We start from the raw sequence: 13,503 nt of genomic DNA on the forward strand, positions 1-13,503 counted from the left end.
TCAAAAATGAGAAAGAGAGGTAACTAAGAGAAATTTAAAAAATATTAAAAACAAATTATTTTTAATTTTCTTTTGTCGACTACGGCATTTTTATAGTATAACTTTATTAATCTAATAACAAAATAATTTGAAAAATATTTCAGAATAAATTTAATATCCTATCTTGTAATAATTTTTAATTTTAGTTTCAAACCATTATTTTTTCTAAATTTTAAGATAAAAAATATAAAGTTTTTTCAATTCTTTTTTAAAACTAATTTTATTTGCATTAAATGTTTGGCCTGATTTTTATACACACTTAAAAAGATATAAAAATATTAAAATGACAGCCTTGAAAATAATTATATAAATATATAAACATCAAAATCATAATAAAAAAACATAATAATAATTACATATAATAAAGACTCATTTTCGATCTCCAATTTATATTTGGTGCCTCGGATAGCCACTGTAAAGATGCAACAACTTATCCGATTTGATCCTGGAAGTCGTGAAAATTGGATCAGCGACTCCACCGAGATAGTGAAAAATGACGATTTCAAACTTCTAAAAGAGAGATCACACGTAGATACAGAAAGAGGAGACTATTGAGAGAGAAGGAGACAGATCGAACACATCAACATACGAACAACAAATTTTTACCGATTGTGAGTTTTATATTAGAAATTTTTATCTTTTATGTTCCGAGAGTTTTCTAAACCAATTTGAAATTATTCTTTGTTCTACTGTTATCCTTGTATTGTATAAGTAAATCATAATATTTTATTTTTGTGAAATATTTAAATAAACAAATTAGATTAAGTCAAACCTCTCCATAGACAAAAATAAACTAATAAATATAAACTTTAAAATTGATCTATAAACATTAATCAAACATTTATTTTATTTTATTACATTGAGAACATTGTAGAACTCCTTTGATACACCCTCAAAAATAAAGATTCAAACTTATTATTATGTTTTAAGACTTAACTTAGAGATTCAATATTCATAATTGGACTTGAAGAATTAAGTAATATTTTGTCCGCCTTATTCTCTTGACATAAGGGTACCACCTTGTGTCCATCTTTCCAGCATCTTTAATGCCGCTTTCGGTTGATCCATAGGAACCATATGCCCCGAGTCATGAACCTGATCGATCACACAAGTTATTTAAATATGTAATTAAACATATATATATATATTTGATTTCTTGCCTTAAGGAATGTCAGAGGTCCGTATTCTTTAAGTTCTCCTTTCATAGCATGATCGACTACATATGAAACTAAGTCTTTATCATTGAATGTTCTTTGACCCGACCAATTCATCTCAGTAACCCACCTATAGATTCCTAGAATAGTTTGATTGTGAGTTAATAATTAGTTGGTCTAATAAGAAAGAAGAAAAGTTTTGATAATTCATTACCAATCCAATTCACGATGAGATCATATTCTCCTGCATATATCAATACCTTAATTCCATCTTCAAGAAGAGCAGGAATTTCCACTGCATGATTCCTCATCCAATCATTAATCATTGCATTAAAAATAGTTACGCTCAGGGATACAAACCGAATATTTCCAACTCCAATGGATGTTCTAATCGTTGCATTATTTAACATATTTTCCATATACGAGAAATCATAACACATTCCACCCACACGTTCCTTCCGAATGTCGTAATACTGTAAGCACCACCCATATTGTTACACTTATATAACAAAAATAAATAAATTGTAACATTAATTCATTCCTCACATTTCTATTAGAGCCATAATATTCTAATAAACGATTGAATACGGCAGTACAAGAAGAATATGCTTCCATACAGCTCCCTCCTACTCCTCCTATCCTTGAATCTAAATTTTATTTTTAAAACATGATCATGAAAATTGAAACAACATATATATAAATATATTGTAAAAAAGAGAAAGATTACTGCATCTAGCTGCGTCTTCCTCGCATTTTGGTATCAATCTGACGACACGTCTGACTTCAGTTTCTGTAATCAGTCTCATATTTGAAGCATAATCTGTTAATGACTTGTATTGAATAACAGGGTGTGTCAATCCATTTCCAATAGCAATACCCTGTTGTATAAATAAATTATTAACAAAAAGATGAATGAATGAATTAATAAATATTACCTTAAGGTTAATGTGATCTCCATCTCCGTTATTGTTTCCATTGCGAATCCGAGTGGCTAAGGCAGGGATATAGTGGCCGGCATATGATTCTCCTGTTATGTAGAGATCGTTCCTCAAATATTGAGGATGTTGATGGAAAAATACCTTACATATATGATAATAATAATAATAAGATTAGTTTGTTTGATTGATTGTTTGTTTAGAAGTTAGCTTAGAAACTAGACCTGCAAGAAATCATATAAGTCATTGCTAACACTCTCTTGATCGGTACGAATATCAGAGTGATCTGAACTATAGCTGAAACCGGTGCCTGTGGGCTGGTCGATATAGATTATGTTCGACACCTGGTCCCAACCAAAGTCATTCCAGATAAGAGAATGGTTGATTATCTGGTAAGGCCCGTTTTCATAAAACAGACCAATTGAACTGCTGGCTCCAGGTCCTCCATTCAGCCATATCACAACTGGGTCATTCCTCAAACCCCTTCTCGACTCAAAGAAGTAGTAAAACATCCTGAATCACCAAATCCAAACAAGGGTAAATGCATGATTGAATACATTACAAATATTTTTTTAATTAAATAAAACTGGCATTACACCCCAAAAAAAAAATTGGGTCGTTCAAAACCTAGCTGATCTTAGTGTGTTTTATTATGTGAGATTGTTTGATTAGAGAGATTGATTGATATTTTGACTTTAATTTTTTTAATTATTTTATCTAAAATATAACTATCATTTTATTTATATAAATTATTTTTTTCTATTAAAATAAAAAATACATTTCATTTAATTATTTAAAATTCATTTTTATTCAAGATAGAAAAATAATTCAAGGGGACCTTGATCTTTAATCAACCAAAAAAAATGTTTTTAATTTTAATTAAAAAGTTTTTATTTTGAAAAAATTATAAGAAAATCCAAAAAATAAATATCAAACTAGATTATTTCGATTCTAGTTATTTTTTTAGGGTTGGTTTGACAGGGTTATTTGCGTACTTTTATAAAACTTTGAGTATTTTTTTATCTCTTAAATTTGTCTAATTAATAATAATATTTCTTTTTGACAATATTTGTAGACTAATGATTCCTTTTACTTGCATGTTATTTTTTTTTTTTCATTTTTTTTCATACAATCCAAAATGTTTTCTTCATTTTTATCAAATTCATCCTAACTATTCAATCCGTCTTTAATCAAAGTAATTCGAGTGGAAATCGAACCCGTGATCTTTTGGTCTCTTATTTCGACTCTTAAATTACATTATAAATATTTTAAAACTGAATCTCTACTCATTTAGAGTTTAGTTCAGGTTGCATTTTAGAAAAGACAAGTACCTTGCATCACGCGAGTGAGGAAGTCGATAATAGCCGGCGTAATGACCCAAATTCCGAATCGAAGTCCCTGGATCACCAAGGGCTGGGAGGCGGAATTGTTGTTCGACCAATGATGATGACATTGCATCGGGTAATCGACGGAAAGAAGGGTCACCAGAGTTGATGGCAGAACTGGGAAACAAGTTTAAACTCTTGATAATCCTCTCCACTTCCGTAATAGTCGAATTAACCTTAACCTTTGATGTTCGCAGGGAAGACGGTGATGAAAGAATTGGACATGAGAAGAAAAGTAGAGGAAAAAGAATTAGACAAGAGAGCCTTCTTTGTGTCATATTGATTTGCATGTAATACTGATTTGGTTGGACTGGAATTTATAAGATTTTCATGTGTGCAGTGTGATAGAGATAATAAAATACCAATGCTTATTTTTCATATACCTTAATTCATTGTTTATTTGTAATATTTTTAATGCCCAATTCTTTTTATTCAATTTTATTTTGGAATTAGTTATAATTTCAAGAACATAAGAATTTATTTATCTTGGTTTTTTTAATTGTGATATATTAACTATAATTGTTTATACACATTATAAAGATATGGATAAAGTAGTGAAAATAATTTAAAAGAAGATCGAATCTATAAAATAAATAAAAAAATTAATCAGATTATCTTCTTCTCTCGGGTAAGGCTTCTCTGGGCAAAATGTGTTTTGATGAAAAATTTCTAGAGAAGTTGAAAAAACATTATTGTTTTGGACTTTTCGATGATTTTTTTAGCATCGGAGAGTGCTCTATTTTTTTCCACCACTTAGATTTAAGTTAGTGTTGTATTTTATTCGATGCGACATCCTGTTTAGTCGAATTGAATTTTTTATCTCGAATTTTTGAGATCTGAACAATTCTCTCAATCTTTAGTAGGTTGTTTGCTGCTTATATCATCTAATTGGGTTGTTGATGATTTTTTGATTCATGTCCGTCCCATATTTAGCAACAAATGGGATGAAATTATCGGATTTATAGTTATTTTTAATGTTTTCAATAATGAGTCATTTGATTTGATATTCAATATGGAGAGTTTCCTATATATATTCTCTCATGATTTGTACGAGGTTCTTACTATTTAGGTGATATATGTTTATGGTAAATTATCATTTGGCAAGATTGTTTTCGGCATCGCTTATCAACTATCGGCTAAACATAATTTCAACTATAGCTCATAATATTTGATAGAGATTATTCCAATTTCGTTTTATCGGTTACTTCAATTAGCTCTATTTCAACCCTCATTGTTTAAGAATTTAAATGAGTTTGTTCTTGGAGGAACCTCAATAAATTGTATTATTGTTAATTATTTCTATTAGAAATTTTAATTTTGTTAATTATTATTATATATTAATATTTATATCATCAATTATTTGTATTGATTTTGTAGTTTTAGTTTCTATTAATTACTAATTATTTTTTTTAATGTAAGTCTAATTGATTTAATGAGAAATAATTTTTTTAAAATATATTAATTTAAATAAAATATACTTTTAAGTTGCAATCTCAATTTTATATACTTTCACCCAAAACTTTAATATAATCCATTTTATCGATATATACGCAGATTGCTTAACTTTCAATACAAATCTACTCAAATTTAATTTAGGTAAACAATAAGCAATATGTACTTTATTCTTTCTAGATTTTAAAATAATTTACAAAATAAATGGACACAATTAACTATATATATATAAAGAATAGGATATGAACATATTTATTGTTATTTCACATTATTTAGAAAATTTGTAAATTCTTTGTTTTTCTCAAAAGTAAATAAATAATTGAATTTAATAAGATATTGTGAATCCATAAAAAAAAAATACATAATAAAAATAAATGTTTTATACTAACATAATAATATGTAAATTGTTTTTGTATTATAAAATAGATAAAATAAGAACAAAATATATATGAAAAATTAATTATTTTTTGTTTTATAAAAAAAGTATATATATATATATATATATATATATATATATATATATATATATATATATATATATATCATATCATATCATATTAATAAATATGTAAGAGTGGTTTCTATAAAAATATATATTAATAATTTATTTTATCAAGTGATTAATTATATTTAATTTATTAAAAAGATCAAAATCACATCATTCCACTTAAAATACTTAAATTAAAGTGGAGATAATTATATTTTTTTTATTCATTAATAAATTTATTCTACTAAAAATTACTTAATAGAATGATTGAAATATATAATATATATTATGGGTAATATTAATAAACTCAAATATTTTACAATATAATAAAAAAAACTATTACTATTCGTGGGTTAAATTTATTTATTTTTTATTAAATAAAATTTGAACTTTAAGCTCTCTTTGTATTTTATTTTTATTTATTTTGTTATTTATGCATTTAAAATGCCTTGAGCAATTTTATTAAAATTCAAAATAACAAAATAATAAAAACAATACTTTAAACCAAGATAATTTTTTCCCATGTGGCCATAAACAATTTGTAAGTCTTCATTTTCAACTTCTTTAAAAAGTTTTCGATCTTAAAATTAACATTTTTACCCTGTCTTTAAGGATGGTATGTGCAATCCGAAATTGGTTGGCCCTATGCACTTTTTAGAAAATGGTTAGTCGATTACCTTGTTAAGTTATGTGGCTTATCTTTATCTTAAAATCTCATAAAATTAAAATAGATCGATTCTCTAAAGAATCGTCTCGTCTTAAATTGAGATGAGGAAGATAAACATGATTTTGGCTCTTTTTAAGAGTCGCAACTTAGTTTGCTCCGAGAGAAATAAAAAATAATTTTTTAGAAATTCTTTTGAGCTTAGCGCTTAGTTACGTATAAGAAAGGACCTTTGTCCTATGACCCACATGCCCTTCCAAATGGATTTGACAGTGAAAATTTATTACACTTTTATTTTGATTCAAAACCTGAGTTATTCATCTAAGAATATAGTCTACGTCTAAAAAGTTTTAGACTACGCTTATTTTTTTCCTTTAGGATGTCTATGATGTTTTTAGATTTAGACAAGACTAACAATATAATTAGGACGGACCCAGGATTCTGTGGTGGGGTAGGCTTAAAAAAATTAAGGTGGGCTAAAATATAAAATGAGGAAATTTTGGATAAAATAGATAAATAATTGTAAGTTTTATCATTTTTTTTAATAATTAAATAAACAAAATAGTGAATTCTATTGAATTTTTTAAAACAATTAGGGAATAATGGTAAAAAACTTATTCTTTTATTTTCTTTTCGGGGTGGGCCGGGTCCCTACATATATCCGTCCCTGAATATAATGTACTTGACAAAACATTAATAACGAGAGGGCTTAAAGGAAGCACAAATGTGAACATGTCCAAAATTGATTTTTTATTAACTTTTTTGTTAGAATAATTATATTATGTCATTTAATTATTGTTTTAGATTTTATAAATTATTTAAGCAAAAATAATGTCTAATGAAATCGAAATGGCCAAAGATCCAATAAAATACAATTTAGGGATGTTTTTACATCTAAAGTTGGCTTACATGAACATAAAATCATAATTGGTAAGGTATATACATGAGATACAAAAGGATGGGTGATCAAATCCCATTCAAGAACATAATCACAGCATCCAACAATGGCTAGGAATCCGAGTTTCAAATTTTATCCAAATATTCTGCCAAACATTAGAATTCATTTAGATTGATTATAAAGATTTCTAAAGCCACAAGCGAACTCAGTAATTGATTTAGAATGTGCATGAGTAAGTTAGAAGGCCTAATTTGTCCTATAGTCTAAGCAAGAGCTTCACTAGAGCAATGAAGAAGGTGACCAGCATATTATCAATTCTCACAAACATGATTATAGTAAAGTAATTACTACTCTAATCAACCTAAAATCATCCTAAGAAGATAACAATGATCTCAGATTGGCACAAAAATCGTTACATAACTCTAGCTAACACTTAAAAAATAATTAAACATTTTTTCAAGAATTTTGTGCATGAGCTCAAACTTCATCACAAAAGTGATTTTCTTCCACAAAAGGTTTCCAAATCGATTATAAGATGAATCAAGATCATCTCTTTCAAACTTACGCTTGAAAGAGACAATTTAAAATTTTCAACCGAAGTTCAAATTTAGGCAAATTTAGATTATGATGATTCGTTAGTTCTGATATATTATATAGTCCCTAAATCATTCATATATCATCTTAGAGCAAACAGATTGAAGAACCGCGAAGAAATGAGACATTTATGAACTCAAAAGCTTCAGAACGAAATTCAAGCAAGTTCTCGATTATAGGTAAAATTGATACTTACAAGGAATGTAAAAAACATTCTAAGACCTTCTAGCAACTTCTTATCCCCCAGAGCTCTCTCTTAGAGAGATCCTATACAATTTGAGGATTTTTACGACGACCTACAACTCAGATTTCACTAATTTCTTCTTTGGTTGTCTTATAATTGACCTAGGCTAACTATTTATATAAATCCTAACCTCTAATTTTATATAACGCTTAGAATCTTTAATCTAGATATTTATTTTTTATTCCAAAATCTTAATAATCTAAAAGCAAAAAACTTTTCTTTGCGACCCTAGCTTCCCGAGCCACCGTGACTAATTCAATTTTATTTGAGTTGTCTATAAATAGGCTCCTTCTATCGCCTTTATATTTGTTCATAAAAATATGGGACAACGAATTAAGTATGTGGCCTGCATACACACTTAACCATTTAACTAGGCGCAGAACTTGCCACTTGACGGACTCGAACACAGGACTTTAGGGTAAGAATATTCACATCTTGTTGCCGCTAGACTAGAAGTGGAGATTATGTTTGTTGGTCATAATTCACTTTAATTGGGTTTATAAAAAAAAGTAAGAATCCATAATGTCTGTTTCCTTATTTATTTTATCTCTAACTAATGCAAACTTTGAATTTTTCATAAATAGACTATTTTAAAATATTCAAACAAATATTTAAGAATGAAAATTTAACCTACCCAGATTTAAAATTTAAAAATAATATTTTGAATTTTAAAAATTCAAAATAATCCAAATGAGAGATCAAAGTTAAATTAAGATTAATTATTGTAATAATTAAACCTTAATTAGAAAAATTAACTAAAAATTAAACATCAAAAATAATTTGGGATTAAAATATTTTATTCATTTTACTCAAAATAAACCTAAATAGGGGTTGAAATGATTTAATTATAATTCTATCCTAATCTAAAACATCACTCCATCCTCTCATCATTTCTTACTCTAGAATTTCAAAAGCAATTTTCTTATTTTGTGAGTGTTATTTGAGTTTTTCATTCGATGTTTTGTGTAGAAACTCGATGATAATTCATGTATATTGATTAAGTTCGATACGTAGAGATTTTAGTACAGAATCACTATTAGATTCGTTATACCCTGAGAGACAATCATCTATGATAAACTCCAGCACAAACGCTAGACGATGAAACTGTTTTAAAAGAAATGAGCTAAGCACATGCCTCAAATCAATCTCTTATATGGTGATATCGTTCTTCATATATATTGTATTTTATTTAATTAATTTATAATATTATATATGGCCTTGTTCTCTTTGAGTTTTTTTAAAAACCCAACTAAAATTAATTTTTCAATCAATTATTTCTCAACAATCAAATCACTCATTTCATTAACCAAAATACTAAAATACCCTCTATTTTAAATATTATTTTTTTATTATATTTATATATCAATACTCTTTAAATCTTTTTACCAAAAATAATTATTATCTCCTTAAAATCATCAACTATCATTATTTTTTTTTCACTCTAAATTTTTTAAAAACCTCAATTCGAACCAGGCCTTTTATATATATATATATATATATATATATATATATATATATATATATATATATATATATATATTTTAACTTAAAGAAAAGATATCAAATTGTCTTTTATCTTACCAATTCATCTCAGTAACTCACTTATAGATTCCTTGAATAGTTTTATTATGAGTTAATAATTATTTAATATAATAAAAAAGAAAGAACAAAAGTTTTGATAATCCATTACTAAGCCAATTCATGAAAAGAATATATACATTCTCCAGTGTATATCAAAACCTTAATTCCATTTTCAAGAAAGGGAGGAATTTCCACTGCACAATTCATCATCCAATCATTAATCATCGCATCATAAACAATATTACTCAAGGATACAAACGGAATATTCCAAACTCTAAGGGAATTTCTAACCGTGGCCTTATTTAACATTTTTTTCCATATACAATAAATCATAACACATTTCACCCACACGTTCCTTCCGAGTGTCATAATACTGCAAGCATCACCAATATTGTTACACTTACAACAAAAATAAATAAAATGTAACATTCATTCATTCATTACATTTCTATTAGAACCATAATATTCCAATAAAAGATTGAATATGGCAGTACAAGAAGAATATGCTTCCATACAGCTCCCTCCTTCTTCTCCTACATCTACATTTTACTTTTAAAACATGATCATCAAAATTGAAACAATATATATATATATATATATTGCTAAAAAAAGAGAAGATTACTGCATCTAGCTATGTCTTGCTCGCATTTTGGTATCAATCTGGCGACATATCTGACTTCAGTTTCCATTGTGAATCCGAGAAAACGGTCCTTACAAGATAATCGACAAATCTCTCATCTAAAGCATAATCTGTGAATGACTTGTATTGAATTGCAGGGTGTATAGTTGAAACCGGTGCCTGTGGGCTGGTCGACAAAGATTATGTTCGACACCTAGTCCCAACCAAAGTCATTCCAGTAAAGAGACTTGTCGATTATCTTGTAAGGACCGTTTTCATAAAACACACCAATTGAACTGCTGGCTCCAGGTCCTCCATTCAACCATATCACAACTGGGTCGTTTCTCATACCCCTTTTCTCGACTCAAAGAAGTAGTAAAACATCCTGAATCACCCAATCCAAACAAGGGTATTTAAATAAATGATTCAATTAATTTTTAAATATATATATTTTTTTAATTTTTAAATTTAATAGAAAAATCATGACACTCCCTTCTCATTTAAATAGAACAATCATTTCTTTCATTTTTTTTTTCTTTCATTTCTCGAGTGAGGAAGTCGATAATAGCCGGCGTAATGACCAAAATTATGATCACCAAGGGCTGGGAGGCGGAATGGCTGTTCGACCAATGATGATGACAGTACTGCATTGGGTAATCGATGGGAAGAAGGGTCACTGGAGTTGACGCCAGAACTGGGAAACTCTTCTGTACTCGCCGAATTAACCTTTGATGCCCGTAGAGAAGAAGAAGATGATGAAAGAATTGGACATGGCAAGAAAAACAGATGAAAAAGAATTAGACAAGAGGAGAGCCTTCTTTGTGTCATATTGATTTGCATGTAATATTGGTTTGGTTGGACTGGAATTTATAGGAAGATATGCACATGTGTTTGAACTAATAAAAGATTATTTAAATTGATGTAATATTAAAAATAGGTTTATATAACCTCTTTTATAATATAGAGTTAATTTTTAATTTTTAATTTATATATTTATTAATTAAATATTAAAATTTCTCTCTCTTCTCTCTTCTCACATTTTTTATCTTTTTCCAATGTAGTAGTAACACATTATTCCATTTCTCATTCTTTCTCTCAAATTCCCTCACATGTCACTCTCTATTAAAAAAAAAAGAAATGATTGGAAGAGAGAACTTGAAGGAGGGAATGAGAAAGAGAATGATGTTGTGCAATTTGATTAGCAAAAAAAATAACAAAATTTCTCTCATCTTTCTCCTCACTTTTTATCATTTTTTCAACCAATGTAGTGACACATTATTTTCTCTCATTCCCTCCCTCAAATTCCTTCCCCTATTAATCCTTTATTAAAAATAGGTTTATTTAACCTCTTTTAAAATGAGGAGTGATAGAGAGAGAATGAGGAAGGGAATGATGTGTCACTACATCACTGATTAGAAAAACCATAAAAGGTGAGGAGAGAGAAGAGAGAAAAATTTTGTTATTTTTTTGGTTAATTAAATTGAGTCACATCATTCTCTCTCATTTCTCTCTCAAATTCCCTCTCTCAATCATTTCTCTTTTAAAATATATAGTTAATTTTTATTTTTTAATTTATATATTTATTAATTAAATATTAATATATTTTGTATCTACTTTTTTTTCATTAATTAATCATCTCTATACTTTTATTTTTTTTTATATAAATTTCTTATTATTAGATATTGAGTATTTATTATTGATTGTTTTAATTTTATATATATATATATATATATATATATATATATATATATATATATATTATTAGCATTTTATCATTAATTTTAAATTTATATTTTTTTTTCCTTTTTTACGTCGTTTTCTTATATTAACATTGATTATTAATTATTTTAAAATTGTTTGGACCCAATGGTGACAGTGACTTATCCCTTCAAAAATAAAAATCCTTCCAATATAAAAATAAATTAATTAATAATCAAGAATTGGATCATAATAGCAAATCATTCATTAAAAAAACGAAAATGTATTAATCAATTATTAGACAAAACATTATTTCTTACTACTATAAGTCATGAATTAATAATTAAATAAAAAAAATTATATTAATTTTATTTTATTTATATTAAATTAAATAAGAAAGATATCATTCAAAAATATATTACAGTAAAACAAAATTCATAAATAGATTGCTAAAATCTTTTCAAAAATGAGAATTTGAGTACTAAGAGAAATAAAAACGGATAAAAATGAAAAATGAAATAAAAGAAAAAAAACTAATATAAAAATAAAAATAAATTTAGGAATGATATAAATTTTAATGGTTTAATTAATGAAAAAGAAAAAAAGAAAAAATATGTTAATATTTAATTAATATATATATATAAATATATAAATTAAAAAATAAAAAATTAACTTTGTTTATTAATCGAAGCTAAATGAGTCTATTTTTTTAGTATATATATATATATATATATATATATATATATATATATATATAAATAATCTTTTATTAGTTCATACATTTAAGTGGACTAGTTATACAAATACATATGTTTAAGTGAGCTTTTTTTCGATACTTTTTCAATGTTTTTTTTCATGTACTCAATTCATTGTTTATTTGTAATATTTTTTATGTTCAAATTCCTTTATTTCAATTTTATTTTGGAATTAATTATAATTTTTATAAGTTAAGAATTTATTATTTTGGGTTTATATTATTGTGTATTTTAATTATAATTGTATATACCCATTATAAAGATATAGAAAAGGAGTAGTGAAAATAATTTAAAACAATAATTTATATAAAAAATAATCGGTATTATCTTCTTCTCTTTTTTTCGGGTATGATTTTTTTTTTTGGCAATTAAGGACACACTCAATCAAACGATCGGTAAAACGGGTCTCTATGAAAAAGTTATAGAGATGTTGAAAAAACATTATTTTTTGGACTTTCGATGGTTTTTCTAGTATCGAAGGGTGCCCTGTTTTTTTTTTTCCATCACTTAGATTTGAGTTAGTGTTTTATTTTATTCGATGCGACATTTTATTTAGTCGAATTAAATTTTTTATCTTAGATTTTTGAGATCTGAATAGTTCTCTCATTCATTGGTGAACCGTTTCCTGCTCATATCCTCTGATTGTATTAGTGATGTTTTCTCGAGTTTGTATTCATCAATTTTTTTTAGCAAAAGAGACGAAGTTATCAGATTTGGAATTATTTTTTATGTTTTCAATAACGAGTTATTTGATTAGATTTGTAACCTGGAGTGTCTCTTATATGTATCCTCTCATGATTTTATAAGTTTTAAATATATATAACCTCGACTAAATATAATTTTAACTGCCGTTCAAAATATTTGATAGAGATTTTTTCGATTTAGTTTCATTGGTTAATTCGACTAGCTCTATTTCAACACTCATCGTTTAGAACTCAAATGAGTTCGTTCCGGAGTGACCTCAATAAATTGCATTATTGTTGAATTATTTTAATTAA

At 26.7% G+C, this 13,503-nt stretch overlaps 1 protein-coding gene across 1 annotated transcript; it reads right to left on the minus strand.

Moving 5' to 3' along the window:
* Window positions 1-1,032: 1,032 nt before the first annotated feature.
* Window positions 1,033-3,791, minus strand: LOC124943837 (serine carboxypeptidase-like). The gene is made up of 8 exons (XM_047484299.1): window positions 3,460-3,791; window positions 2,353-2,641; window positions 2,129-2,272; window positions 1,921-2,071; window positions 1,740-1,840; window positions 1,408-1,666; window positions 1,200-1,333; window positions 1,033-1,134 (listed from the first exon to the last, which is right to left on the minus strand). Exons 1-8 carry the CDS (start codon window positions 3,789-3,791, stop codon window positions 1,033-1,035), a joined length of 1,512 nt encoding a protein of 503 aa, XP_047340255.1.
* Window positions 3,792-13,503: the final 9,712 nt, after the last annotated feature.

The sequence above is a fragment of the Impatiens glandulifera genome, chromosome 6 (assembly GCF_907164915.1).
Source record: "Impatiens glandulifera chromosome 6, dImpGla2.1, whole genome shotgun sequence".
In the NCBI taxonomy this organism is placed as follows: domain Eukaryota; kingdom Viridiplantae; phylum Streptophyta; class Magnoliopsida; order Ericales; family Balsaminaceae; genus Impatiens; species Impatiens glandulifera.